This window comes from Eptesicus fuscus, chromosome 10, assembly GCF_027574615.1.
Source record: "Eptesicus fuscus isolate TK198812 chromosome 10, DD_ASM_mEF_20220401, whole genome shotgun sequence".
NCBI lineage: Eukaryota > Metazoa > Chordata > Mammalia > Chiroptera > Vespertilionidae > Eptesicus > Eptesicus fuscus.
The window spans coordinates 79,933,688-79,959,021 of NC_072482.1; the positions used below are offsets into that span (position 1 = coordinate 79,933,688).

The 25,334-nt window shown below is 36.1% G+C and overlaps 1 protein-coding gene across 2 annotated transcripts in view; it reads left to right on the top strand.

Annotated features, from left to right (window-relative positions):
- Window positions 1-25,334, top strand: part of PTPRK (protein tyrosine phosphatase receptor type K) — a 477,611-nt gene that overhangs the window by 352,581 nt on the left and 99,696 nt on the right. For both annotated transcript variants that reach the window (XM_008138467.3, XM_008138476.3), the window contains exon 8: window positions 22,746-23,048. In XM_008138467.3, coding sequence (XP_008136689.1) covers window positions 22,746-23,048 — 303 coding nt within the window. The remainder of the gene's footprint in view (window positions 1-22,745; window positions 23,049-25,334) is intronic.

The window sequence follows — 25,334 nt, forward strand, 5'->3', positions numbered from 1 at the left end:
CTTAAATAGTAGAACAGGTGTGGTGTAATCTTAACGTTGATTGCTGGGGTGGGGGAAAAAAGCCCTGAACATTAAAAAGACATTTAAAATTCACTCAACATTTGGAAGGCACAAAGTCCCCAAAAAGTCAATCATTTGGGGAAAAGAAAGCAGCTGTTAGGAAGTATTCCTTTGAGTTTTTTAATATTACCTGAGCTTCTAATGGAAATACTATTATAATACCATTTTAAAAAAAGTTTCACTGTAGGTAAGTTTGTGTATCTATTTTATAGCCTTAACAGTATTATATTAGGTTGAAGAGAAAATATTTTTAATGCTCTTATTTTTCATGTTTTAATCACTTTGACCCAAAATATTTGAAAACATAGATAAATTAGGCAGTTCAACTATTGTTACTTTAATTTTACTTTTGTATTGTGAAGAATAAACATTTGCTACTTTATTTAACATTTATATAATTTACAGCATCAGACCAAGGAAGTGTTAAATAAATCTGAGTCCCCACTGGGAAAGATACCATCTGGTTAAAATTGGGAGACTTCCTCACTTCTTATCTACCTTCTAGTCAGCTATGAGTCTCTGAATTTGAGCTATATTCAGCACCATAATTTAAAGCTTATTCATAATACCGTCATGTATTTTTTCAAGTTATGTTTTTAATTTTGTTTTTTTTTATTTTATATTGTTGGAATTAAAAGAAATGACAGGTAAAGCATGTAAGTGCCTGGCATACAGTTATGGCCCACTACATGCTGCCATTAATTAATTTTTAAACTTTTTAAAATTGTCCATTAGTTCATTAGGGAAAGTGTAGCATAAATATATTAGATGCCTACAATGCCTGTTCTCAAAAGCATTGTAGTTACTGGATTTCATTATGCTTTAGCCCATCATGGTGCTGTGAGATTAATATGGAATCAGGAAATAAACATGATTGAGAAACCTATGCAAAGCTGAAGTGTTTCTCTTTGGAGAAACTCAGTCTGGTCCTTGAGTAAATTTACTTTTCCAGCTATTATTTTCTTATAGACAGCTTTAGCTTACTCCTGAAAATAACTGCCAAGTCAGCAGCACTATTTGAAATAAATCCTTTGAAAAAAAATATTTTTAATCCACTATTCTATAGTTCTGGATTTTTACATACCACTTAATGTAGTTTCTGAAATGCATTTTTAGCAAGAAGGTAAATATTTAAAACCTTTTATATTTTAAGACACTTTATATTCTTCATTTGGAGAATAAAATTGATACTTAATTAACAATCCCCCTTTAATAGTGTCATTTTGATCTTTCAGTATTTAAAGGAATAATGATAAAAAATACGTTTTTGTTAACAGATCCATGGCTTGTATTTTATTTTTTTGTTTAGTTATGCTTTAATGCTAAATTTTTTTAAGTATGTTTCCATTACTGGAGAAAATCAAGCCCATATAAGTATGCTTTACTAGAATAGTAGATTTCATTTAATTAAAGGTTTATGCATTAGTCTTGCAGATGGGTGAAATTTAAATTTTCTTATGACACTCTAATTTATTTGCCTGACATTTTTTAAGCAAGTGATTTGTATTGTTAGAATATTTAAATAATTTCTCTAACTATACTGTTCAAGACTGAATAGACCCCTTTTAAAAATATATAAAATATATTTTTATTGATTTCAGAGAGGAAAGGAGAGAGAGAGAGAGAGAGATAGAAACATCAACGATGAGAGAGAATCATTGATTGGTTGGCTCTTGCATGCCCCCTACTGGGGATCAAGCCTGCAACTCGGGCAGGTGCCCCTTTCTGGAATCAAACCTGGGACCCCTCAGTTCGCATGTGGACGCTCTAACTATGGAGCAAAACCAGCTGGTATTAAATAGACCTTTCTGAGAGAATTCAATAAATGAAGTGAATTGGCAACAATTATGGGGAAGGAAAATGCTATTGTGGTTCAGAACTCCTGAGAAAGCTTTTTATAAGATAAAACTAATAAAAGCCAGTGTCCAAGGGTTCACAGGGAAATTTCCCTCTCATACAACTGTGGAATAATAAAGAGCATGACCAGAAATAAATGGCTGATTTCTCAAGTGGTAAGAGGTTAATAGGGAATGTCCTCAGGTTCAATTTGAATACTGATGGTATTAAATCTATTAGTGTTTTGGAAGTCAAGCTGGGGAAGCTTTGATAGTGCATCATCTAACATAGTAAAAACAGGCAAAAATTAACACATCTAAAAGAAAAAGTGCATTTAAAAAATAGTCTTAACCTGGCTGGTGTGGCTCAGTGGTTGAGCTTTGAACTATGAACCAGGGCACATGCCAGGGTTGCAGGCTTGATTCCCCAGGGGTGGGGGAGAGTGCATGCAGTAGGCAGCCAATCAAGGATTCTCTCTCATCATTGATGTTTCTATCTATCTCTCTCTCTCCTTTCCCCTCTGAAATCAATACAAATACATTTTAACAAAGAATAGAACTTTTAAAAATACTCGTAGAAGGTCATTATAAATATAACAATCGAAAGAATCAATTCCAAACTTTGTCCTATACTTGCATGTAAATGGCTCAGAAGAAATTGATGGGGGAAACTTTTCAAAGTTTATTGTTAACGTAAGAAAATAAGTGATGTGTGAAATTTAGCTTTTTTTTTCTTGCTTTTCTGACATCACTATTCTATATTCACCAAAAGAAGTCTCTATAGTAAAGAAAAATATATTAGAAAAAATAATATGCATGCCAAAATGCATACCAGAATTGTATTTTGAGCAGAACTGTTTGTTTTGTTTTACTTCTCATGCGGTTTCTTCCGCATTGAATTGGGACTGAATAGCTGACGCTAGTACCATGGTATTTGTGCCAAAGAGACATGCCGCAGGGCAAGTGCATGGTGACCTTGATTTAGTGCCTTTAGATGCACACCAAGTCATAAATCCCTTTGCTGGGAAACCTGCTGAATAGAAGAATAAATGGCGTTATTTTAAATTGTGCGTCACTATGACTCTTATTTATGAACATCGTTGTTGAAAAACCTTTGGATGATGTGTGATTCCTTCTGCTTTCCACACTGAGGCAACCTCTTGGTGGAGTTTGTGAATTTTCTGGCTCTGGGATCATATTTACTTAATCACAGATAAATCACCTGTTTGTAAAATGTAAGAATCTTTATTACAGTATGAATGCTTATATTATAAAAACCAGACAACATTTATTTAAAGTTGTGTAGCTCTTAATTGACAAAAATAAAGTAGGCTGGAGACATACATTTAACAAGTTGCAGTATGTAGATATAGCTGATTATAACATGTCATCTTTTGGGAAATACCTATTTCTGTTTGCAAACTAATTAATTTGAGGTGCTTCTTTCTAAAGCTTGAGAGTCTGTACAACTAAAATATTACAATCTTTTCAACAGTGTTACCTTAGCAATTACTTATGACTTCCTACCATTTATATAGTTGTTTCTACAATAAAAAAAATACATTTTTAGGTTTGTGGCTAGTATACATTAAGGATGGAAGAGTAAAAGATTAGCACTGCATGGCAAAGTCAATTATTTTTCATCTATTGTATCTTTAAGGTTCGACTTGTTCAACATAAGAGCATGTGAGCATTCAGATTTTTTTTTATTCTAAGCTCAAAACTAAAAATAATATACACTTGTAGACATATTTTTATGTCTACAAGTATATATTATTATTTCTAGATATTACTATAAGCACAATTATATATCAACCTTGAGAGCTACTATGAGACAGAGATTAATGTTCCCATTTTATTGATAGAAAAAATATATATTTTTCTCCTATCTCTGTGTAAATATGTGATTGCATCTGGGTGTAGTTAACAGGAACAACACCATAGATATGTTTTGTGTCCATCTTCATATAACTGCTATACTTAGAATTGTTACCTGTGTAATTGTAAGCCACGGAAAGGCAGAACTATGGAGAGAAGGAGATTAGCTAAGAGACTATTGTTGTGAGTCAGACTCCAGAGTAGTGAGGATTTGGGGCTTGATTGGCTGCAAGTGCAGGAAAGGGAGGGAAAACCTAACATATGCAGGGTGACTCAGGTTTGAGCGAGTGGGGTGAGTGGCTGTAGAAGGAGAAACCTGTTCAGAAAGGGAGATAGGGAAAGAACATGAGTTCAGTGATTGAGATGCTTTGAATTGCCTGTAAGAAATCACACTGCATTTACCCAGTGAATTAGGCTGTTCTAGTTCACCACTAAAGTAAAAGCGAAAAAGAGATGGTCTCTGAACACTATGTGCTACCCTGTATTTGGGTACTACGTTTCAAAGAGGCTTAATCAATTATTAAGGGAGATTATGACTCCTCTTCCCCTCGAGGATGTTGTAAGTACACAGAAGCATTCGTCTGCTGTGCTTTGAAAGTGATCTTGCCAAGGCCAGAGGATTGCCAGCCCAGCTAACCTGTGGAGAACTCTCCCAGAGCTTTCAAAACTGGGATAAACTTATTCTTACACTAGAGGCCCGTTGCATGAAGATTCATGCAAGAATAGGCCTTCCTTCCCCGGGCTTCGCTCTGGCCTCCCGGGAGCCTGCAAGTCCTCGCTCCTGGCTGCCCGGGAACCTGCAATCTTCGTTCCCGGCTGGAGTGCCGCTCCTGTAGCTCCCTTCGCACCCCCGCCATCCCCCTCATAGCTGGCATCCCGCCCCACCCGGCTGCTCTGCATATGCAAATTAACCCACCATCTTTGTTGGGTTAATTCACATACTCACTCCTGATTGGCTGATTAGCATCACAGAGGTATGGTCAATTTGCATATTTCTCTTTTATTCGTGTAGATTAACTCTGTCTCATGCTTCTAGTGCAAAACAGTTTTCATAAACAAATGTTTTTCCTTTGCTCAGCCAATAAAAATGTAGTTTACTAAAGTATCTTCTCCATGTCATAAAATTATATGTCAATTTCTCATTAACTTAAAAAGCACTAATTTTTCAGTACTTTGTTTTTTAAATGTGTTTTCATCCTAGAGAGTTATAATATACACTGTATATTATATATACAGTTGAACAAACTATCAATATATAATAGTCTTGAACACAGTTATTGTTGCATGTTTTATTCCATTGTTTTCATTAAAATTTTCTTCAGTGTGAATCAGACTAAGTGGAGAAAGCAAGGACTTGGTGTCATTACAATAAAATATGAATTAAAATTTGAATATTAAGTTAAAGTCAATTTCTAAAAGTCATAAGCAAATCTGTGACTACCCCTCATGTCTGGTTCAAGATTTACTTCAAAAATGGATCGTGAGAGTAGTAATTTGAAGAATGAATTTATTAAAGCTATAAAATCTTTACCAACGCCATACCCGCCATCTTCTCACGTGAAATTGAGCATTCATTCAAGCATAAGTCATTTATGGATACACCTACTATGTATTACATATTGTACTAGGTTATGACAATATAAAAATGGAAAAGAATTAGAGATGTTCACATTCCAGTAGTAGAAATAAGCATATAAACTGAGATTTTTAAAAGTATAAGTTTCATGATATTAGTATCAAAAATCATAATAGCCTGGCCCATGTGGCCCAGTGGTTGAGCATGTACCTGTACACCAGGAGGTCACAGTTCAATTCCCGATCAGGGAACATGCCTGGGTTGCGGGCTCGATACCCAGAAGGGGGTGTGCAGGAGGCAGCTGATCGATGATGTTTCTCTCTCATTGAGGTTTCTATCTCTCTATTCCTTTCCCTTCCTCTCTCTCTCAAAAAATCAATAAAAAGTATTTTTAAAAATCATTATAAAGGTATCTTTTTGAGGTGAAGATGTGGGATCAAGGTAGGATTCCCAGAAAACATCTTAGTGAGGTGATATTAATGGATGGCTAGGAGGACTTAGCCAGGGAAATTGTAAAATGAGCAAGCGGTTACAGAAAGGGAAATATTTCAGAGGAAAGAGCAAAAGCAGCATTATAGAAGAAAGAAAAAGGCATGTGGATGTGAAGAACTACAGATGGTTTGATGTTCCAGAAACTTGAAGAGAGAGACAGAGGTAGGCAGGCAGCGAAGGTAGGCAGAGCCTGGGTCAATGAGGACTTTATATACTTTGTTAAGGAATTTGAACTTTACCCAATCAGTCAGTATTATTCACAACTCTGGTATCTACAGGTGACATAAGGGAATTTAATGCAACTTGGAAAACACAGTTATAGGTGCATTTTTAAGTAATAGGAAAACTATATTTAAAATTAAAAGTGATATTTGTTTCATATCATAAAAGGTCATTAATTTAATTTTCATTGTTTTAGATACAGTCTGCATTTGTACTAACTCAATCTCTACAAAATGGTGGTGACTATCACTTCTGGATGTTGGGATCTAATATGGAACCAGAAATAATGAATAGATACATTATTGGAAAATACTTTTAGCAAACTGTCAGAGTCTAAGTTGACAAGCATATTCTACTTAGAAGTTAAGAGATTACCTTAGGACAAATTAATTTTAATATGCTCTTTTATTGAATCAAGGACTAGAAATAGTTTCATGTTTTGATACAGCATTGGATATGTTTTTAAATATATCTACACTACAGCAGAATCTCTTTCTCTAAAAATACAGAAAAGCATTATGTTACGAATTAGATTAAATTTGCAGTGACTATGTCATTTGTATTATTATTCAGTCATTTTAAGGAATCTCTCTGATCCTCAGAGTTAAATATGGTGATATTTTTAAAGCCCTGCATGACAGATTTTATACAACTTATTAAACTGAATATATTCCTGAAATTGAGTTATTTAGGCATGCCACTTAAAATCATTGAAATGATCTTTAATAGTATGATCAGTGTCAGGAAGAAATGTGTTTATCACAGCCTTTATTTTGGAATTTTAGAAATCCATGTGAGCTTTCCACTCAGTAGTTAGCACACTTCAGTGTGGCCAGGCCATCTTATATTCGTCGCCCCTTTCTTCACTTCATTCATGGGGAATACAAGGCGATTATATTGACAGTTTCATTATTTCCTTCAATCCTGAAACAAGATAAGGTAGCATTATACTTCACTGTTTGCTGTTCCCAGTGAATAAGATATCAACATTGACATTGGCGTTTTATTTAATTCTCTTTTCAAAGTGCCAGCTCTCTCCTCTGCATACATAGTTGTGCCCCACCCTTGTTGAATCCACAGTCTTGTTCCCACATCTTTACATAGTCCTGGTTTTCAGGAATTACTGGTTCCAACATTTACGGAGCATTATTCCCTAAAGTTTTTTCTACACGTCTATCAAGAGCATATCTGTGCACATCAGTGACTTGTTCAGCTGTTAAATGGAATTACTTCCGAGAGGCAGGTATTGTTCTCCTTCGTATAGCTCCTCCAGGTTGACATCATGCAGTGTCTAACAGTGTTCATTGTTGTAGACATTTTACCAATAGCTTTTACTGCTTTTTGAGAGTATAATGTTTATTATTAATTTTCTCAGTGGCATTACAAGCCTCTCAGAAAGAGTGTAAATTTACTTGATTTTGCCTCCAGGAGAATCAATTTGAAGCTAGCATTTGGTCCCTTCTCATCTTTGGTGACTAAAATTTGTCAGTTTCATTATAGGAAACATTTTGCTCTCATTCTGTGAAAACTTGTTCGGTTTCCTACAGAGGTTACTGAGCTTGTTTTGAAAATGATGAGAATGTGTCAATAGATCTAAGCTACTATTTGACAATATTTTATTACAGATAGTACAGTGAGATCTAGAGATGAATGGATCACCAATACAAGAAAATCCAAGTTTCAAGTACTCAAGTATTGCTTCATTTTTTTAAAAAAAGTTTTTTTTTTGGTCCTAGCACAAAGAGATTCACATTATATTTTGTCTCTTTATGTTAAGGACCTGGATTTAATTGTCACTATTTTTAGGCTTTGTCGAACCAAATCTGAGTCATGTATATGTTTTTTAATTGTTGCCGTAGAGCAGGGGCGGGGAAGCTTTTTTCTGCCTAGGGCCATTTGGATATTTATAACATCATTCACAGGCCATACAAAATTATCAACTTAAATATTAGCCTGCTATATTTGGTCATACATTTAGTTAACATTAATTAAATGCCTAATGCCTTGGCGGGGCCCGACCAAATGAGTTCGTGGGCCTTTTATGGCCCATGGGCCGGTCATTCCCCATCCCTGGGCTAGTGCTTCTGCTCACTCAAAAGACATCATTTAGAAAGATGAGATGGTTGTCTTCAAATAAAGCAGATTTAATATGTTTGGTTACTGAAAATTACTGAAGTTATTCTTTCATTCAATATGTTAATTTTAAGATAGTATCTACTCTGTTACATTATGTTTGGCTCCATTATGGATGCAAAGAAAATACGGCATAATTCTTGTCCTTACAAATGCACCATCTCCTTAGACAAGAGAAAACATTCTAAGAGTCTAACAAATATTCAGATTAGAGAATATATGAGCTTTAATAGTTGTTTTAGTTAGAATTTAAATGTACAGTGTTTAAGATGTCAGGAAAGTATGGTTGAGTTTTTTTGGGGGGGCAGGTAGGGTTGGGGAAGGATTCACTAAATGGTTACAGTAATCAAACTGAATGTTGTAAGGAAAATGTCTTTATATATTTATGATGTACTTCAATCCTTGATAAAACAGGAAAATGAATTATACTTTACTTTAGAAAATGCTTACAAAAATACAGTCCCAAAGCATATAAATCAAGAAACCGAAAAGGGAATACAGTGAAACTGTCACACTTCATTTTAATGATTTTTTTAAAAATATATTTTTATTGATTTCAGAGAGGAAGGGAGAGAGAGAGAGAGAGAGAAGAGAGAGAGAAACATCAATGATGAGAGAGAATCATTGATTGGCTGCTTCCTGCATGCCCCCTGCTGGGGATCGAGCCCACAACCCGGGCATGTGCCCTTGACTGGAATCGAACCTGGGAACCTTCAGTCCGCAGGCTGATGCTCTATCCACTGAGCCAAACCAGTTAGGGCCATTTTAATGATTTTTTAAGATCCTCCACTTATGCTGTAACATTTTTTAAAAACCAGAAACGTTCTACATGGCAATGAAATACATAAGTAACCTTAATTGTTGAATTGTAGATATTTGAGCTTTTCAATTCGATTTGCTTATGAGGATTTATTAGGTATTTGGATGTACTGTCCTATATTCAAGATAAATCATTATAATTTTAAATAAATCCAAAAATGAGCTATTTGGGTATTTAATCTGAATTTTGAAGCATTCATAGTAAAATACCTTTTGTTAGGTGCTTAGGTCATCTGACTTGCCAAATTCTTTTTTACGTACATTTGCAAAAGACATACCAGTATGAAAATATTCCAAGAAAGTATTAGAGTACTTTTTATTAAAGTATTATAAATAGTTACCGATTGATTATGACCTTTGGTTTTTAGAAGTGCCCTTGAGCAATCATTTATATTAGAACATAGATAAACTACAAAACCTTTCAAACAACTCTCCCTATAGCTTTATATTCAAAACAAGAATTCTTGAAAATTTCACTGCCTGTGATTAATGACATATTGAAAAGTTTACTTGTAGAGAAAAAGAGTTTGCATTCATGTATGAAAATGAGTGGGTAGAATCAAGGGATTCACTTTAGCAGAAAAGCTTTATGCTCAGCAGCATATTCTATTCTTTTTGTAAAGTTTTCTATCTTTCATTAGATTTTAGTCTTGTTTTTATTTGAAGTTAGGCATGTTCCCTAATAACTTACAAAAGTAATCTTCATGGACCAGAAAATGGGCAGAGTAATCCAGAAATCATGCATTTTTCCCAAAAACTTATTTAAACTTGACATTTTAAAACTTATTTTAAAATGTTTTAATTTCTACATGGGGCATAGAAAATAAGTAAGTAGCTACACATGGAATGGAGGGTTTTTTTGTTTTGTTTTGTTTTTCCGGGGGATATCTTCCCATACTTTTCCAGGATGTTGTTCTTATAAGTGATAATGTTATTAGACCACTAATAGATACTATAATTGGAATAAAGTTAACAGCCACATTTTAGTCATTAGATAAAGCAGGTGTTTTTTTCAATCACTTTTCATACAGTATCTTATCTTACCCTTATTACAATTCTTTGAGGTAGATGTAACTTCTCTCCCCGCCCCCCCCGCTCCTCCCTTCATGGATTTGGGAATGACACATATGGATGTTAGTATCTTGCACTTAAGGAACCAGAAGTCCCATTCCAAAGCCCATTAACCTACTTTGGATACATATATCTTTTCACAAATGGAGGTTTTTGCCTTCCTATTAGGGCTAGATTCAGTAATTTAAGATGTATATCGCATGTAGATACACATAGAGGCTAGAAAATATTCTTGTGAAATGTGTTCTAGGCCACAATAACAAGCTTGCTGGTATAAATAAAAACAGTGAGCAAAGGGACTTGACCTCAGGAATCAGAGAGTATGATTGATACTAAACTCCTGGTAAACAGTACTGATGCAGGCTCTAATTAAAGAACTAATTCTTTAGATCCCATGTGAATGAAAAAGAAGTTTAATGTGTGTTTAATGATACCATCTGTTCTACAGTGAAACCTAAAACAAAATCAGTTGTTCATAAATTTCAGCAATTTATATAGAATATCTAATATTTAAGCTGGAATATCAAAATAATCTAAAATACCCTAAGTATATTCTTCTTATACTTTGAAAATAGCTACCATTGCAAGGAATCTTTTTTTCCTATCTTGATTAGGGTTATTATATTTTATAGTCAAATCCCTTTAATATCATAACTCCTTTAGGGTAAAATTGATTAAAGTTAATATATTCATCACTTTTTTACTCTATGTTTAGCACTAAGAAGTAAGTGAACTAGGAAATAATGTTTTTGCCTTGGAGAAAATTGCTTCCTAGTTGTACAATAAGAAAAATACTTGAAAGATCAAAATACAAACAACAAAAAAAGACAGTTTAAACTGAATATCATTAATCTAGCCCAATGTCTACAATGAATCAAAATTTTTTAAATATTCTTCAATTTCTAACATTAAATACTTTCTTCTATCAAAGATTTTTCCACATCAGTTTTTCTAAGTTCTACAATAACCTTTTCCCTTCCTCTTTGGTAATTTCTAGCAGTAATTTGAGTTTTTTTGTTGTACTCAAATGGAAATTTTTACTTTGCTTCTTAAGCATTAAACATGTTATATGTTAAGGCTATTTCTAGACGTAGATACGGTCAGTAGTTTAGACTTTATAACTAAATTCAGACAGAATTTTAATGGTAGCTTTTCTGTTAAAAATAACCTTCAGTCAACAAAGTTGTAGCTCATTTATTACGTGCCAGGAACTTCCAGACTGCAGAAGGTACAAAGGTTTATTAATTCATATACTCATTCATTTATTCATTTGTCAACTGAAATATTGAACAGTGATTATCTACCAAGCATTTTATTATAAGACAGGAAATAAAAAGAGAAGTAAAATTTATCTTGGGTTCTAGTTTAAGTGGTTTTGACTATATTTGATTCGACTAGGAAACCTTCAACAATGTTTAAATGAACAAGTTATGTAAGTAGAACTGCATTTTGTAAAGTCTAGGTGAAGAAAGCACTGGAAAGTACTGTTAGTAGCAGAACTTCCAACAGTTCAGGTGAGAAAAAATTAGGTCCTGGATTACAGAGAGGGACAGAGAAATGCTATAGATCTTATTAAATGATGGGGCTATGTGAGGTTCAGAGGAACCAATGACATATACTGTCAAGGTTTTAGTCTGGGGGCTCAAGACTTGAATAGAAGCAAGAAGCTTAAAATGAGGTGGTCATGAAAGGAAGATGATAAATCTGTTTGGAACATGCTGTATTTAAGCATCCAAGGGGAAATATACAGGCAGTTTGAAATTCAGAACCAGAATATAAGAGATGTGTTGGAACTAGTCATACAGATCTGGATTTAGGAAGACTGTGATTACTAAAGTAGCTTATGTACAGAACAAACATAAAGTAACTAGAGGCCTGGTGCACGAAAATCAGGCACGGGTGGGGTTCCTAGGCCTGGCTGGTGATCAAGGCCGATCAGGTCCAGGCTGATTGGTGCCAGGCAGATTGGGGCCTGTGGCCAAGGGAAGGGCTGGGGAGGGGGACCGTGGGAGGTTGGCCACTGGCCCCAGGAGGGAGCTGGCCTTCAGTTCCCCCTGGAAAGGGGCCGCATCCGCCGCCACCCACCCCCGGATCCCCATCCCAACCCGGGGCCCAAAGGCCCCGGCGGGGTCAGGAGAGGAGGCGATGGTCACCGGACCAGGCACAGAAGGAACGGACGCCACCTGCCATCGGTGCCCCACCATCACGCAGTTCCCTGCCTCCCCCCATCCTCCTTCCCTCGCCACCACACCACCACCAAGGCCTGCTGGCTGGGGGAAGGGACCACGGGAGGTTGGCTGCCAGCCCCAAGGAGGGAACTGACCCTCAGCCCCCCTGGGAAAGGGGCTGCATTCGCCACCACCCACCCCCAATTCCCCATCCCAGCCCGGGACTGGCCCTGATCGGGCGATAGGGGCCTGCCAGTGGGGGGTGAGGGGGTGGGACAGGACCTGGGGAGGCTAGCTGGCCAGGGGATGTTGGCTGTGAGAGCACACTGACCACCAGGGGGCAGCTCCTGCACTGAGTGTCTGCCCCTGGTGGTCAGTGCGCATCATAGCGACTGGTCGTTCTGGTCGCTCGGTTTGTAACGGTCACTTAGGCATTTATATATATATAGACTAGCATTCCCATTGCAGGAAAAATCCTGCAATAGGATTTCCTGCTGCACTCTACCCCACCTCCGTTCCTCCCTTGTGGCCCGCCCGCCTTCTCCGCCAGCCCGCCTGCGTTTCCCTTCGCCGCCGGCCCCGCCTCCGCTCCACCCTTGTCGCCCGCCCCGCCTTCTCCTCCAGCCCGCCTGCGTTTCCCTTCGCCCCCGGCCCTGACTTCGCTCCTCCCTTCTCCTCCCCTCCCCCCCCCACCCCCCCCCCCACCCTCGGCTTGCTTGCTTCTTTGAAGCTTTACTCCCTTCTGCAGCTCTTGGCTTTTTTCGACGCTGTCTTGATATGCAAATTAGCCGCTATCTTTGTTGGGGTAATTTGCATACTCGTCCTGATTGGTTGGTGGGCGTGGCTTGGCTGGTGGGCGTGGCTTAGGTGTAGCGAAGGTACAGTCAATTTGCATATTTGTCTATTATTAGATTAAATTCCTTAGTGCTTTTATACTTTTACACACTTTCTCCTTCATTTACTCTTCTTCTATGAATATGTAGAAATTAGGAACTTTTACACAACACCATAATGTAGCCTTACTAGTATTTACTTGTGAAAACAAAAGAAAGCCGCCTTTAGGTCATCATTCCTATGTGTTATCATGTTATGCTTTCCAGTGAAATCACTTGAGAATATTACTTGATTTTAATAGAACTATCTTAATCAAATATCTTTCATAAGGTACTTAATGATAGATATGTTACATTTTTATTTATGTAATAATTTAAGGGGATTTCATTTTCCTCGAAGGCCAATATAAAATGCACTAGAGCCCTAGCCAGTTTGGCTCAGTGGATAGAGTGTCGGCCTGCAGACCAAAGGGTCCTGGGTTTGATTCCTATCAAGAGCACGTACCTTGGTTGCTGACTCCTCCTCAGCTCTGGTCCTGATTAGGTCTTGTGCAGGAGGCAACCAATTAATGTGCTTCTCTCACATCAGTGTTTCTCTCTGTCTTTCCCTCTCTCTTCCACTCTCTCTAAAAGTCAGTGGAAAAATGTCCTCCGGTGAGGATTAACAGCAACAACAAAAACCCACATAAAACAAACATACAAAAAAATGCACCAGAACATTGTCTAACTCTTTAGACTGGCTCAAAGCAGTCCATGCTCTAAACCTAATTGTTGAATACCTTTTTACAGCAAATGAAATGAACTCTTCAGAGTGTGTGTCAAGATGAATCACCTTTCATTTATTTCTGCCTTATGTGTTTGTATATATGCAGATCTTGGGCATACTCAATTAGAAAAATGAAATACATTTCACAAAAGAACAAAGTTGAAATAATGTTCAGAAAGCTGTAATAGAACACACACACACAAAAAGAAAATTAAGATTCTAAGCTTGAAATACATTAGCCCCGTTATATTGGTTGACATGTTTATTAATTTTGCTCTGGACATCCTCAGACCTTAAAAGAGTGGACATAAAATATACAGCAGTGCTTGTAAACTTTTTAAGGTGGGAATACTCATAAATAGATTTAGTTAAGAATTTCTTAGTCAATAACTTTAAAATGGTCATATTTTTCTAGTAATTAAAAAAAGTCCTCATTCCTTTATCTAAAAAGTGATCATGAATCTTCAGTTTAATATAGGCTCAGATTTTCCAGGTAGAAGTCAGGGAGTTCATTATTCTTATCTCTGTCAATTTCCTAATTTACAAACGAGATGAAGCAATTAATCCTTTCAAGTCTCCCGTATTAATTATAGTCTTAGACAGGTTTCCTTGTGGTTTTGTAATTCTTTTTGTCACATTTTCACTGTGTTTACTCTCTCAGCTTGATGCCTGTTGACATGCTGATTCATGTTTTAGTGTGTTAGATAGGTTTTATTCATCTAAAGGAATGAGTATAAAGAGGTCACACCTTGTAATCACAATGGCATTTCTAGTGTGTGTAGGCCATATATCTCCTTTTAATTTAATCTCTGAAAAATGTACAGGGATTTCTGCAGCTAAGCTGTACAAATCGATAAAATTTATAATCAAGGCTGTCTAATCTCTAAACCTAATATAAAACTTCACAACTATTGATTACATGTGAAGGATCTGCAAGCTGTTAATCATGCATGAAAACATAGAGTAAATGGTGGCTTTGGAAAAGGAAATGGACTAAAAATCATCGGCCTGGCAGTCCTTATCTCTATTCCCCTGAAGCAAGCATGTTATCAGACACTTGCATTTTCTCAGATCAAATATGTGTCAAAGTATGTCAATAGCCATTATCACCTTTGAAGCTTCTATGTTATTGCTTTTTTCTATTATTACTTAGGAATTTTTCTTTTTTTCTTAACAAATATGATCAAAGTAAATTATTCTACTTAAGTTTCCAGAAGGAAGGAATGAAAGAAGGACCTAAGTTGATGTCTTAAAATCATAACCTTTGCCCTAACTGGTTTGTCTCAGGGGATAGAGCATTGGCCTGTGGACTCAAGGGTCCCAGGTTCAATTCCGGTCAAGGGCATATACCTTGGTTGCGGGCTCATCCCCAGTAGGGGGTGTTCAGGAGGCAGCTGAGTGATGTTTCTCTCTCATCGATGTTTCTAACTCTCTCTTCCTCTCCCTTCCTCTCTGTAAAAAATCAAAAATATATTTTAAATAAATAAATAAAATCATAATCTTTGTAAAGAGCAAAATGAGTCATTACAGACTTGGGATGTCATTATAATGTAATTGTGGTATTTTTATTGAGGGGAGAGGGGAGAAATTCATGTCATAAAATAGCCTCACTGAACATTTTAGTAACTAAATATACTTCATAATAATTTCCCAAGGTTGAACTGACTGATTCATTTAAGGACAGCTGTAAGATTTTTACAAGGGAATATGCAGTTGAGAAAAAGTTACTAAACAGTGTTATAGGGATTTGGATAATACAGGGGTTGGCAATTTACAGGTGCATTGTGACATTTTTCACTTTAACTATTGTGATGATCATAACCTGCATGCCTTTGTTCATATGAACAACTGTAAACCTATTTTTGACCATCCCTGTAAATGTATATGTATCTTTTTTGTCAGACCTATCACCTCAAAAGTAAAGAAATTCAGACCAGACTATATTGCAGATTCACTTTTATATGTGCCTATAAAGTCATATTAATATAAATAATTAAATTACGTTTTAAATGTTTTACAATGATGGAGTAAGTACTGAAAAACGGCTATTTCAATTATAGCTTTGAATAAAGTACTCATGTCTTATCACTTGGAATTATTAGTTCAACATTCAACAATTAGTATCATGGGAGCATACTGAAGAACTGAACCTGCCCTCAGAGAGCATATAGGAAATAAGACAAAACCAAAATCATTTAGTCATTTTTTTAAAGCATATATTATTATACTATCACAGTATCAGCACATGTCAAACAAATTATACTAAACTAATGGCCCACTGCACAGATTCCTGCACATTGAAAGGAAATTAATTAGAAGAAATAATTTAATATTGCTATTCACCCTTTCTATATAATAGAAGTGTTAGAGATTAAAGAAAATTAGTAAAATGTATATGAAAATAATATATAAATTGATTAATAAATAAACAATATGATATAACAACAACAAAGACATGATATAAAAACAACAAAAATGTGACATAAAATCAATGACTGATAAATTGATTAAACTTATTCTAATATCTCCCTGAATACCACATTAAGAGTAAAAACACTTTCAGAGTGCTTGACTAATTTCCCTTGTGATGAAGTATTGACAACTTTAATATCACACACTCTTTGAACTCTAGAGAAAGCAACATATAACTAACCATGTCTGAAAACAGGTTCAGGTAAGAATATTCCTACCTAGTCTGTCTAGAGTTTGTCCTTGTGATTTATTAAGTCATCATAAATGCTTGCATCACAGGAAACTTAGAATTAATTTAAATGGTAGGCTAGTGTCAGACGGGGACAAATCAATTCTTGGAATCAGAACAACCTCTCCTTCCACAGATCCTGTTAATACTTCAGCTTCGATTATGTTAGGTCACAATCTTTTGATAATACATTTAGTACCATTACAAAGATCCCATTTACTATTAAGATTTCTCAGTAGCATGATGATTGCACCTAGTTTTAATTTTAATTTATGACATGGCATTCCTGAAGGAGTTAATACTATTAAGAAGTCTGATGGGAAAATTTTCCTTCTCGGCATCATTCACTAATTGATGGAATCATCACTCAAATGGTACGTTGTGCCAATAGTTGGTCTTCAGACATATTCTGTCAATGCGGCCGCTTTCTTTCAGCTTCAGAATGTCAACAAAAACAACCAAATTCATGATCGACAATGACAGATCGAAACACACGGTTGTGATTGGCACCAGCAAGAGCTTTATATGTATTGCACATGCGCGAGTCAACATTTATTTTCTAATTGCCAGTGCGCCTCATATGTACCGGATGGTCAGTTGGCCGATGGTTGGACAGGCGTACGGTTAGTCACTTAGCCTTTTATATATCTAGATAAGCATGTAGTGGCTCATCACAGCCTAATAATAGAGAAATAAAATTTGTAAAGTATTTTTCTGTGTAAAGATCACTGATATAGTCTTCACACAAATAGTAAGGTAATTTAGAGATGAAGAGGTTGAGAATAGAGACTATCAAAATGCTGAGCAACAATTAGCCACAAATCTCAATGGTGCCATAAAGCAAGCGTGTACATCTTACATTCTGGAATGGTTGGATAAGACCATCTAAACTTGGCTGGCTCACAGATCTGCTCATAGTTCCATTGGCTGATCTAGACTGGCCTTTGCTGTTAACAACTGGGACAACTCACTCGCCCCACATGTATGTCATACTCTAGAATGGATGGTGGAGGTGTAAGAGCCAGTGGGAGTGCACAGGACTTTGAGATACATGACACCCTGAGAACTAGCACACCACCACTTTTGCCTCATACTGTTGACCAAAGCGAGTCACAAGGCAAGGCCAAAATCAGTGAATGAGGAAAATAGACCCCACTCTTTGGTGTGAGGAATTGCAGTCATATGACAAACAGTGTAAATAGAAGGAGAGGTGAAAAATTGGAGCCGTCTTTGTAACTACCACACAGAATTGGGTTCTTTAGATCTCTTTCATTAGCTCTTGAGCTTAAAACATTAACATTATTTGATTTGCTTTATCTTTCAGAAAATAAACATTTCCAGAATTATACTATGGACCATTGACTTTGCTTGGTATCTAAAATATTTACCTCATTTTTAGGACAACCAAAGAATTAGGTAACTTATCTTATTTTGGGGGATAAAGAAAACATTGAAAATCCCCTCTCGATTTTTTTATTGCTATATACAGTCCTCCAAGTTCACTTTTTTAATATATGGAAGTGCTAATTTCCATATTACATTTTTTAGCATTATGTACAAATCTCTCTACCTTCTTGCATCTGATTAGTGCTGTTTAATTTTTTTAATAAAAATGTTTATTTATAGAGGAAAATTAGATTATTCTTATTTATTTTCATAAATTAAGAAAGTGTCTTTTCTTTTTTCTATATTATGTTTTATCCACGTATTAGCAATTATTTATAGAGAATATTTTATTTTTGTGTGTTTTTTTAAATTATAAAACATAAGTGAGATATGCAATATCAAAGATGAGTCAAAGTGGGTTCATTGATGATAATTACATGTTTCTTATATGTAATTAAGTAAAAAACATTAAAGGTTCCTCAAATTTTTAACCTCCATATTTTGAGAATTAGGTTTTATGATAAGACATTCAATGGGATTTAAATTTTGGAAAAAGAATTCTCTTCATCTTGTTTTCATGTCACTTTGGTATTATTGTGTTTTAAAACTCAATTCATTTTCTTGGCATTGTTGTAGAGAGGATGGCACTATTACATTTATTAGAATTATCTGATGAACTTCAGTAAGACTCTTGAGCAGTGAGGATGACATGTTTTGATTGAATTTGATTATGTGCTTAGTATTGTTCTGATGATGCTGGATAAATATTACTGGGGCTGCCGGAGAGCTGAGTGAGCCATGCACCCCCTCTCACTTTATAGCCCCTACGTCCAAGCATGTCATTTCAACAACACAGCCATAAAGCCCAAAGAGCTGACAGTTGGCTTGTGATTATTCCTGGACCTCAGGCTCCCTCATGTTAAGTATTAATCAACTCGTCGCACCAACTTATCATTAACTCAATTTGACCCATGGGAGCAGAGATGAAATCTTTTTGGCAAGACTAATGATTTTATGAGATTGAAAAGAGGTACAGTGTACAATGTTGATTAGTCTCAATTCTCACCATGGAAAAAATGATTAAAAAAAACACACAAAGCATCAATGGGGAAAAGTAAAAGAATATTTTCCAAAGACCTTAATTTTTTTTTTTCATCTCTCAAGGGATGTCAATGCTTTTCTTCTTACTTTTTAAAAAATTTACCTTTGTTCAAAAATATTATCTCAATTATTTTTTGTTTCACATCAACAAATATTTTCTCTGGCAGTCAGGAATAGAAGAATAGAATTCACTTTCCTTGTATTTGTTTTGATAAATGGGATGGAAATTGTGCTTTGCAGTCAGCTTCTAGGATTTCTGATGAGAAAGCAGCCGGGAGCACGAAGCTCCTGTCATGCTTCAGTGTTCTTAGTCTGTGTACATCCTTGACAAGATCTTTCTCTTTTCTTAGATGAGCTTTGGGACATCTTCTATTTTCCTCTGACTGACAGCAGGAAAATAACTTTTATCATTAAAAACTGATTCTAGGGAAATATGATCTCTGCCCTCCATTTTCTTGTAGCTGCTAAAGCTTTTGTTTTCACAGTTCTTTCAGACTAACTAGAAATTATCATTACAAAAGGACATGGATATTGACCTGTCATGTCACGTGTTGTTTAGCAAGTACCAAAAAATTGAATTGTCTTTTATCTGCTATCTAGAACCACTTATTAAATCATCATTTTGTTGAGAGGTGACTCAGAGTCAGTAGGTTTTGTCTGTTCATGTTGCCTTTATTTTTCTTAACCTTCAGAGAGTTATTGAGTAGTTCTTTATTTTAGCTTCTTGAGTTGAGTTAAATATTTAACACATAAATTATTACAGGCATGCCCCCATGGCTCGATCTATTTAAAATTTAAGTATGGGTAATGATATGGTACTTTTTTATTTACCTGCTAATTATATAATACTGATCATGGATTTGATATGTAAATTTTTTGCCATTTTTTTTTTAATTTCACCTTGATTTCGTGTAGCCTTTTTCACTATAGCAACTAGGAAATAGGTGAGAAATAAAAGAAAAATGGGAAAAGTTAGTAAGCCTGGCTGATCAACATTTGGCAGGGAAGCTAAAATCAGCTAATACTCACATTTCTCATTGCATATGCTTTTTAAAAAATAGATGTTTTTCTAGGATTTATCAGAAATGAATGAATGAATAAGAATTTTGGTGCACATCTGTCCACAGGGCCCTTAATAAGAGGAGTTAAGATTCATCATTTAAAGCAGGGGTCCTCAAACTTTTTAAACAGGGGGCCAGTTCACTGTCCCTCAGACCATTGGAGGGCCGGACTATAGTTTTAAAAAACAACTATGAACAAATTCCTATGCACACTGCACATATCTTATTTTGAAGTAAAAAAACAAAACGGCAAAAACACCCACATGTGGCCCGCGGGCCGTAGTTTGAGGACGCCTGATTTAAAGGGTAGAATGGGAAAGAAGGAGATTTTACTTATAGTTCCAGGTTTCCCCCGGGCTTTTTTTATTTATGTGTATACATAAATAAAATCAATATTTTATTGATTTCAGAGACGAAGGGAGAGGGAGAAGGAGATAGAAACATCAATGATGAGCCCAGCCACCATGGCTCAGTGGTTAAGCGTCAACCTATGAACCAGGGGGTCACGGTTCGATTCAGTGGTCAGGGCACATGCCCAGGTTGTGGACTCAATTCCCAGTGTGGAGCGTGTAGGAGGCAGCCAATTAATGATTCTCTCTCATCGCTGATGTTTCTATCTCCCCCTTCCTTTCTGAAATCAATAAAAAATCTATTTTAAAAAAAGAAACATCAAACTGTGTCTATAGATTTTGCCTTATCCATTGAGACTTAAAGCAAATGTCTCCTTTATTTGGTAGGTGGAGGTTATTTCTTCTTCTTGAATTGCTTAAATTCTCATAGAATATATGTAAGCAGAAGGATATTGCTTGGAACTCATTATGTTCTACATAAGATAGGCAAACATGATTACTTGGAAAGAGAGAATATTAATGAAGGGGGGAAATATCAGAATCAAAATGAGGAGTGTATGCAAACAAGTACATTAATACTAGTTTTAAAGAAAACTAAATAGAGGAGTAAATATTTGTTGTGGTTTTCTCTCGTTGTACGGGGGATCTTTATTCGTATACTCCAGGTATTTTTCTGGGGAAATCGCACTTTCTCATTCTAGATACTTTTAGAACAAAGTATGGCCTAATGTGAACATCGCCACTAAATTGTATTGTTGCCTAGCAGGCAGCAAAATCACAGTTTATCTGGGAATCTTAGCATGAACTTAGCTATAATTTCCCTGTCATCTGGGAAGTGGTGCTGGAGATAATTTTCAGTCTAACTGTGCTGGACCAAGAGTGTCTCTTGTGCCTGGTAAGATAAATGTTATCACAGAGCTAGAAATAAAAAGACATTTTTAAAGTGATTAAAGAGTCACATCTTTATTCAAGCCTACTTTGGTGCTTAAGGTAAAACATGCAACAAAAGTGATAAAATAGGGAGACTTGATACTGTCAGAAGACTGACAGATAGCATTTAAAACCTAAGCATTTAGATTTTACCAATGGTGAATTTGCATGTGTAAATGTATGTATTTTGTAGATTTGAAGTTTTTAATTAAATGGCCACCACAGTGTATTTCAAATCATACATTAAATACATTGAACTGGAATTTCAATTTGGACTTGCCATCTGTGTACCATGCTGATAATTTTCACATAACTGAGATTTTAATCTCAATAATCAAAATTTATAAAAACACCAAGTTGGGCTTGCTTTTTTTATTTATTTATTTTTTAGTACTTATTTGTCTTCTTTTTCCCCTACTGATTTTCATTTAGCAAGAGCAGTGACTATCCATAGTGAGTTAAGGGGCCTTGACCTTGGCCTTGACTTTAATCTTCTTTTCAAATCTGTGCATTAAAGTGTCCTGTGTATTAGTTTGTTTACTGTGTAGACTTTGCCATGGCCATGATTTTCATAGAGTAATTATTTTGATTAAGTTAGACGATTAAAGTTAGTCTTGCATGAGGGAAGAATACACTTGGGAAGCAGTGATGGATGGACTCCAGTCTTCGGAGTGTTTAGTTCCGCCAGCATTTTCCAACTGAATGAATATTCACCTCCCAGTTTGGTTTGGGTGACAGTGAATGGATTGTCAGATCTGAGTGTTTCCTAGAAAAAGGTAGAGATCAAGAAGGATAGATGACACCATGAATATCCACATGTGTTCTTGCAATTTTTATTGGATACTTTTCTGCTTTGATGAACAACATCGTTACTGAGGTAATAAATGTTAATTAATATCTGCGTCATTTTTTGTAAGTGGTAGTTTAGTGTTACAATTAGACTAATTAGTATACAGCATAGCTTGGTAATATGACAAATCATAGAGCAGAACATGTTGACTCTTATCCATTATGATATATTAGCTAATCCACTTGCTCAATAATGACAAAATAAAAGACAGGAATTGGGCAGTAACAATAGCAGCAACTATAAAGGCATCGTGGCTACATTTTCAGGTTTTTATTTTGTACCATGTTCCTGAGTACTGTGGATTGTTGGCATTTTACATTTCACTTTTTCCATTGGTAAGTATAGCCCTTAACCAAATTCTTCAAGGATAGCATCATGAGTAAATAAAGAAAATTAGAATAAAAGTTGAGTTCCAAATTTTCCTGGTTCACACATGTCATGATTAGTGTTTTCTTTTTTCAAGAGTGTTCTTGTAAAGCTGACAGCTGCCTATGTCTCTGATTTATTCTGCAGAACCTATGCGGACCCCAAAGACTTTAAAGATCGCTGAGATCCAGGCAAGGCGCATTGCTGTGGACTGGGAATCCTTGGGTTACAACATTACCCGTTGCCACACTTTTAATGTCACTATCTGCTACCATTACTTCCGTGGTCACAACGAGAGCAAGGCAGACTGCTTGGACATGGACCCCAAAGCCCCTCAGCATGTTGTGAACCATCTGCCACCTTATACAAATGTCAGCCTCAAGATGATCCTCACCAACCCAGAAGGCAGGAAGGAGAGTGAAGAGACGATTATTCAAACTGATGAAGATGGTATGCTCGTATTTTATTATATTTTTAAAAGGGAGGTTATATAACAGAAATGATGTAAAAGATTGTAATATTTCCTAGAGTCCCCAGAATTGAATTGGATTCTGAAATCTGCTAAATACTCTTAATAAGGTTAACTTTGGAGAAAGAGTTTACTTTTAACCAAAAAGCTTAATATTCTTCAGAGTAGCGTCAAATACTAAATGAAATACACCTCTACTGTTTTATGTTTTCATCCGATGAATAAAAGTATGTGGGGCGGGGGGGAGGGGAAGTGCTATATAGTGAATTGAGGCAAAGCTGAACTGGTAATCAAGAATCATGGGTTTTTCATTCTGGCTCTGTAACTTTAGCAAATTTTTCCACGCTTCTAGTTCTCCATTTCTCATCTCTACGAGAAAAGTTTAAATTAGATGATCTCTAAGGTTCCATTCCTTGCTAAAATTCTCCTTGAATAGTTTGTAAGTAGGGCTACATTTTTATTTGGGTTTCAGAAAACAGGATGCAATTCACACCCTAGTGTTCCCAAGCTTCCTCAAGTTCTGAAACGTAGGCTTAGATTTTGATGCCTACCAAGTATGTGATTGCCATAAAATATATATATTGATACCATAGTTTCTAGAAATTTTCCCTTAAATGACCCTGGTTTATCCTGTTATTTTTGTTGTAATAAAGGGAAGTAAAAGCTCTTTAACCTATTTAGCTCAGACTTTAAAGGAAACAATATTGTCCTAAAATTATACATGGTGTTATTCTTATATTTCTAAAACATCAGAGAAAAAAAACCTAAGACTTAATGGTAAATGAACTTTCGCCATGTTTGAATTAATCAAGCATGATTACATTAGCTATCATGTTTGAATTTGCACCTAATTGAACCATGTATATGTATAAAACACTAAGTGACTGGCTGACCAGCCGATAGGTATGACGTGCACTGACCACCACAGGGTAGATGCTCAACACAGGAGCTGCTGAGCTGTGGTGACTTGGCAGGGGTTGGTTCTTGGGTGACGCACCCCAGAACCATACAGGAGGGAGCCCAATTCCGAAGTGCGTCACCCGAGAACCACCTTCTTGCAATCCTGGACCCGTCGGAGGATGTTGGAGAGCCGGTTTTGGCCCGATCCCCGCAGGCCAGGCCAAAGGACCCCACCAGCCACAGAGACCCTGCTCACTCTGCAGACGCCCTCTAAGCCGCAGTGCCGCCCCAGGTGCGGCCGGCCAAGGAGGGGCCACGGGAGGTTGGCCCCAGGGCGTATCCAGCCTGTCTCACCCAGTCCCACCCCATGGCCACCTTCTAATTAATTTCCTTTCAGTGTGTATGAATCTGTGCACCGGGGCACTAGTTTACAATATTTTCACAAACCCTGCTATCATACAGAAACACACATTCATATCACCCATGCCTTAGATACATACACATACAGAAAACACACCTCAACACATGCTTATGCAAGAAAAAAATGGCTGGCATAGTAGTTTCATAGGTGAAACTACTTGTAGGTGGGAAATGAGAAATCTAAACATAGATTCAAAAGCCTTAACAAAATATTTATCTCATTTTATAAGGTGGGATAAATATTTAAAAATCTGTATTACACTAGACATTCTGTAATCCAGGTTTTTAGTGACAAGAATGTACTCATGTTTTATTGCCTGCACTTAAAATAAAATTTAAAAACCCACATGATTTCTTAATTGGTGATTTTAGACCAAATTACATGAGTTTTAGCCATTCACTGTCTAATAATATAATTCATTTTGATAGTAACCTTTGGTATGGTTTTTTAGCATGCCTTTCTTTCCCACAAACCAAAGAATACAATCAGGCTTATATGATCTTTTTCATAGTGTATTAAATTTTTAAATGTATTTTGGTCTGTACATATGACTAGATTAATAATCAGCAAGTGAATTATTGTGAATTTATTTATTTTATATTTTCTGTTGAGAGTATTTTATTTTTTTAAATATATTTTTATTGATTTCAGAGAGGAAAGAAGAGAGGGAGAGAGATAGAAACATCAATGATGAAAGAGAATCATTGATCTTGCACGCCCCACACTGGGGATCAAGCCCACAACCCTGGCATGTGCCTGACCTCAAATTGAACCATGACCTCCTAGTTCATAGGTCAATTTTCAACCACTGAGCCACTCCAGTTGGGCAACAGTATTTTAAATTATGTCCTGAATTGATAACATTCATGACCATGTATTATTTTTTTTATCCAGAAACATTTTATAAAAGCAAAATGACCTTATTTATTCTAATCTCAATAATATT